Source organism: Haliotis cracherodii, unplaced genomic scaffold (assembly GCF_022045235.1).
Source record: "Haliotis cracherodii isolate W230 unplaced genomic scaffold, xgHalCrac1.p SCAF_14, whole genome shotgun sequence".
In the NCBI taxonomy this organism is placed as follows: Eukaryota; Metazoa; Mollusca; class Gastropoda; order Lepetellida; family Haliotidae; genus Haliotis; species Haliotis cracherodii.
This window is the reverse complement of record NW_027266269.1, coordinates 31480789-31485968: the sequence shown is the minus strand read 5'-3', so window position 1 is coordinate 31485968 and position 5180 is coordinate 31480789. Positions and strand designations below refer to the sequence as shown.

Sequence of the window (5180 nt, the reverse complement as noted above, 5' to 3'; positions counted from 1 at the left end):
TCAGAGGCCCATTTTCCAGGGTCTGGACAACTGGATAAACGGCACGGAGCCAGACCACCGATTGTCTCCCCTTGGAGGAAGTACAATAGCCAAGTGTATCGCCAACCGCCACAACCTCCAAGACGACCACAACCGCCACCACCCCCACCGCCGACATCAACAACCACTACTCCAAAGCCAACAACAACAACACCAAAATTAATTGACTCTCATGTAAGAATACGTCTAGTTTCTGAGCCTAAGCAATCAGAATCATCCATTTCAGGAACACTATATGGAAATGTTAGATCTGATCCGAGCTGGAGCAAAGATCCATTACCATCGGACGCACCGTATGGAGCAGGAGATGCGGGGATGGACGTCCCTGTAGGTGCAGACACATTCTATGGTCCAACTCCTCCTCCGTATCAGCCGGACATCACAAGGAGGCCATACGTAAACAATGGCCCAAACGACCCTGGTACAGGAGCACAATATGAACCCCGACCCAAGACTGGCCTCGGTCAGGAAATGACTAGACCACTTTATCCAACAAACGGTCCAGTTGGTCATCCTGATAATGCAGGGACGTCTGGATCAAAGACATTTTTAAATTCGGCCCAACCAGGTACGGAGCAGATGTATCCTCCAAAAGGCCCAGCCGGTCAACCCAAGAATGGGGTACCAGGTGCTGGTAACATAGAGGCAGTGTTTCCAAGAGGTATGTCCAGTGTTCCTCTGCGTAAAGAACCTAGGGTGTCAGGGCCACGAATAAAGGTAGTGGAATCTCTGTCACCAGCAGAGTTCTCTCTCCTTGAGAAAGACGCCAACGGAGTGGCTGGAAAAAAGCTTGGCGATGGTACTTTCCCTCCGGGAATGTCTTTATCTAATGACTTGAGGGTTCCAATCCAAACAACGCCGAGTCCAGTAAATACATTCAGGAAAAATGTACCCAATAAAATCCCTTTGAAGCGGATGGTAGACCCGGCTCAGTATCTTGAAAAGTCGAAAGCAAATCTTGATCAAACAGGCACGTCTGTGTCTGTGAATAACAGACCTAATGCTGACCCTAACTATGCGTCAGGGTATACAAAACCTGCTGAAGAGCCACAGTCTCAGATCAAACATGTTGTAGTTTCCCTGGCAGCCTCTTCCTCGTCCCGTTTATCCAGTTCCCCATTACGTCTTAGACATAATGAGAAAGGGGAGATAATCCACCCTTCAACATCAGGATCCAACACTCAGCAGAAGTTTCTGGGTAACAATGCACCAAAAATCAACACGGTACAGAACCAAGGACTTTCTAAACCCATTATTAGATTTTCTGGTTTGAAGACTCAAACACCACGGCCAAGTTTCAGATCCAGATCGGTGACTGTGAGGGCTCCTCTTTCAAGACCGGGTTTTAAGAAAGCTCCTTTGTTTAGGGTGAGGCAGACCAACACATCCTCATTACCTTATCGGCCACGGTTTTTACGCAGGAGGGGCCAAACAGCTACTGAGAATGATAGATCCAGTACCATGCCTGCATCCTCAGCTGCACAATCACCTGCCCGGGTCCAGTCACGTGTGCCAACACCTCAAACTGCAGCCACATCCCCGAAGACCCATTTGCCTAATTACCGCCCCAGAAGTCCTGTTCCCCGTGTTGGTACAAATGTTGGGAATCAGCCTCCTCTGCCACAGACACCAACAGACAGCATGAGAGAGTACCGAAAAACACCAAACCTCAATATCAAACCTGAACCCCAAAGTCGACCATCCAACCAGGGCATCCATGCACCATCACAGGATAGCCCTGGTTATCAGCAAGCACAGGGTACACAATCAAGTTATCAGTCGAGGTTACAGAACAATCAACAACAAGCAAACACTAAACCTTCAGTTCAAACACTTGGCCCACAACCTCCACGAAAAATTACTTTCACACTAAGACGATTTTCAGGAGGCCTTAACACGAAGAACAATAAGCCCTCTGTTCCCCAGAGTTCATATAACAACCCATCACTTCAAAACCCGCAAAATCCTCCATCTGAAATTAACGCCTATAATTCTCAATCAAATCCCCAAACTTCAAACACCTACGACAATCCACAGAAGACCCAACAGAATGTTCCTTCAAATATTCAGCAACCGTCTTCATATCAACAGTCGCAGTCATTAAGTAAACAACAACAGCAGCCAAGTTCCTACAACAAACAAGCAATAGCATCAACTCCTAATCAAGTTATGTTGCCAAAGCCTTCTCAAAGCTCAGGGTATCAAACTAACAACAATCCGGACCCACCACAGCGGTCTCAAAACTTCAACACGCAAGGACAAAATGTACAGCCTTCAAACCCTGCCTTTCAACAAGCACCTGGTTCAGTTCCTCAGAGTAACAGCTGGAAACCAGAAACCGGACAGGGTATCAACATAAACATGCCAGCTGCAAGCCTGACCTCTTATCAAAGTGGTTCAGGTACATCGTATCAGGCCCCAAAGCATCCTACTCAGCCCCAAAAGCAACAGGTTGGATATCAACAACAGTCTCAGCAGCAGCAGAAGCAACAACAGCAACAGGGGGGATATCAGCATCAGTCACAACAACAAATGCCAGGTCAACAGCAGTTATCACATCAACCACAGCAGAAGCAGGGGTATCAAAAACAATCACAGCAACAACAGCAGCATGGTGGATATCAGCAACAGCAGCAACAAAATCAAGAGTCTTATCAGTCAAAGAGTCTGCCAACACCACAGCAAAATCAGCACACAGGGAGTAACAATGGAATAGGGCAACCAGCCTTTATGCAGGTCAATACAAATATAAACAACAATGCCCGAAGTGGGCAAATGAATGGACCAGATGTACATTCCGCTAGTCAGCCCCAAAGAATGGGTTCTGCTGGGAATCAGGGAACAGGCTACGGTAGTGCCGGTGGATTAGTTCAAACACAGAACAGTCAAACTAATCAAGCCAGGTCTATGAGTCAGGGTGCACTGAAAGAGGTGGTGAACATCTTTAACCAACAGGGACAACAGCTTCATGGCCAGGTGAAGCCACAAGGCCAGACAGGAGCTACAGCATATGGTCAGTCTGCAAATAATCAACCAGGAATGCAGAACCAAAATAGCTTGGCTACAAACACAGGGGCGACTCGGTCATCAGGTTACAGTAATACTGGATCTCAAGGACAAGGTCTCGCTCAGTCTGTAAATACACAGCCCTCAATGCAGAACCAGAATCCGATAAATAGCGCAAGGTCAATCTCATATGGTGGACAACAGGGTCAAATGCCCATACAGTCATCAGCTGGTGGATCAGGCCAAAAGCTGAGTCAGAGTCTAGGACAGCCAAATATCGGGCCGAATAACCAGGCAGGTGTATCGACCTCCAACCACATCCAGGGGCAAAGTCAAATTGCTGTGAAGCCAGGGTCATCTGGTCAAAGTGGTCAGGGACAGGGTGTCAATATACAAGGAACTGTTCAGCACGGAAGTCAAGGTCAAAACCCTCAAACAGGAATTGTATCTCACTTAGGTGGTTCACCGCTAAACCAGGGTGCAATTAACTACCCTGGACTGGTGGGGAATTCCATGTCAACACAGACGAACCAAGGAATGCCAAACAGCTTAAGTCAGATTCAAAATCAGGGAGCTCAAGGTGGAGTCAATCAAGGAATGCAAAATGGAGTCAATCAAGGAATGCAAAATGGAGTCAATCAAGGAATGCAAAATGGGGTTAATCAAGGAATGCAAAATGGAGTCAATCAAGGGATGCAAAATGGAGTCAATCAAGGAATGCAAAATGGAGTAAATCAAGGAATGCAAAATGGAATTAATCAAGGAATGCAAAATGGAGTCAATCAAGGAATGCAAAATGGAGTCAATCAAGGAATGCAAAATGGGGTTAATCAAGGAATGCAAAATGGAATCAATCAAGGGATGCAAAATGGAGTCAATCAAGGAATGCAAAATGGAGTCAATCAAGGAATGCAAAATGGGGTTAATCAAGGAATGCAAAATGGAATCAATCAAGGGATGCAAAATGGTGTCAATCAAGGAATGCAAAATGGTGTCAATCAAGGAATGCAAAATGGTGTCAATCAAGGAATGCAAAATGGTGTCAATCAAGGAATGCAAAATGGTGTCAATCAAGGAATGCAAAATGGTGTCAATCAAGGAATGCAAAATGGTGTCAATCAAGGAATGCATAATGGTGTCAATCAAGGGATACAAAATGGAGCTAAACAGGTTCAGAATGGGATTAATCAAGGGGTATCAGGTAGAACCGTTCAGAGCATCACTGGTGGAACTCAGCTAAACACTGCCCGGGCAGGTAGTCTAACTGCCGGTGGAACTCTTCAGGGCGGTGTTGGTACAGTCGGTGTGGGTGGACAGATGAACATTGGTACACAAGGAGGGATCGTCCAAAATAGTATGAGTGCCACGGGAGCGGGAGGAGGGATGGCAACTGGGGGGACGATGACGGGTCCAGGCAGAGTCAGGGATCTTGTCCTTCCCTACAGGAACAAAGGAGCAGGGATGCTGGGGGCTGAACCGATTTCATTTGAGGTGGGTGTAGGTGGGAGGATGGTGATGGACCCAACAGATGCACTGAGGTACAAGGCTCAAGGAGGACTGCTGCCTATTAATGGAATGCCTGGGTCACAAGGGGCCAATGCACAGCAGGTCATTCACCTTGAAGGACAACCAGCAGGGAACATGTTCGCTCAGCCAGTTAATGGTGTGGCTCAGCGAGCAACTGCTGGAAATGTTGGGATGATCGGCACTGTTCGTAGTCAGGCGACTGTTAATCTCCCCTCGCCACCAGGAACCGCTGTCGTTGCTGGGCAGCAAAACAATCAACAACAAATTATCACCAACCAGAAACCAGCCAATCAGATCACCTTCCGAGGGAAACGATCAACGAACACCGAATTCTTTTCCAAATACAATCTAAAACCAACACGCGCCTGAGAAAAGTGCATATGTACTAGAAGTAGTAATGACATATATATCATAGATATCACGTATAAGTCTTAAGTCTGTACATGAATCTACAGATGTTTGAGCATCACCTGTGTTTGTTTAAAGTTTAAAGCCTGTATCGTTAATTATTGAGTAAACTGGATGGCCTGTCATATCCGATTCTCATAGTCCACCTCTTCAACTTTAGTCACAAGGGATATCTCTTCTGCTTACATGTTCAATACAAA

The 5180-nt window shown here is 46.4% G+C and overlaps 1 protein-coding gene across 1 annotated transcript; it reads left to right on the top strand.

Annotated features, from left to right (window-relative positions):
• The first annotated feature begins 354 nt into the window (after positions 1-354).
• LOC139460715 (probable serine/threonine-protein kinase yakA) lies at positions 355-4941 on the top strand. Its single transcript, XM_071242191.1, has 2 exons — positions 355-3598; positions 3665-4941. Exons 1-2 carry the CDS (start codon positions 355-357, stop codon positions 4939-4941), a joined length of 4521 nt encoding a protein of 1506 aa, XP_071098292.1.
• Positions 4942-5180: the final 239 nt, after the last annotated feature.

Bases quoted from the DNA above. Each gene is read 5' to 3' on its own strand.
- LOC139460715 (XM_071242191.1), top strand. From the start codon at position 355: ATGGACGTCCCTGTAGGTGCAGACACATTCTATGGTCCAACTCCTCCT. The intron at 3,599-3,664 runs GTCAGATTCAAA...GAGTCAATCAAG, and splicing joins AGGAATGCCAAACAGCTTAA to GAATGCAAAATGGAGTCAAT.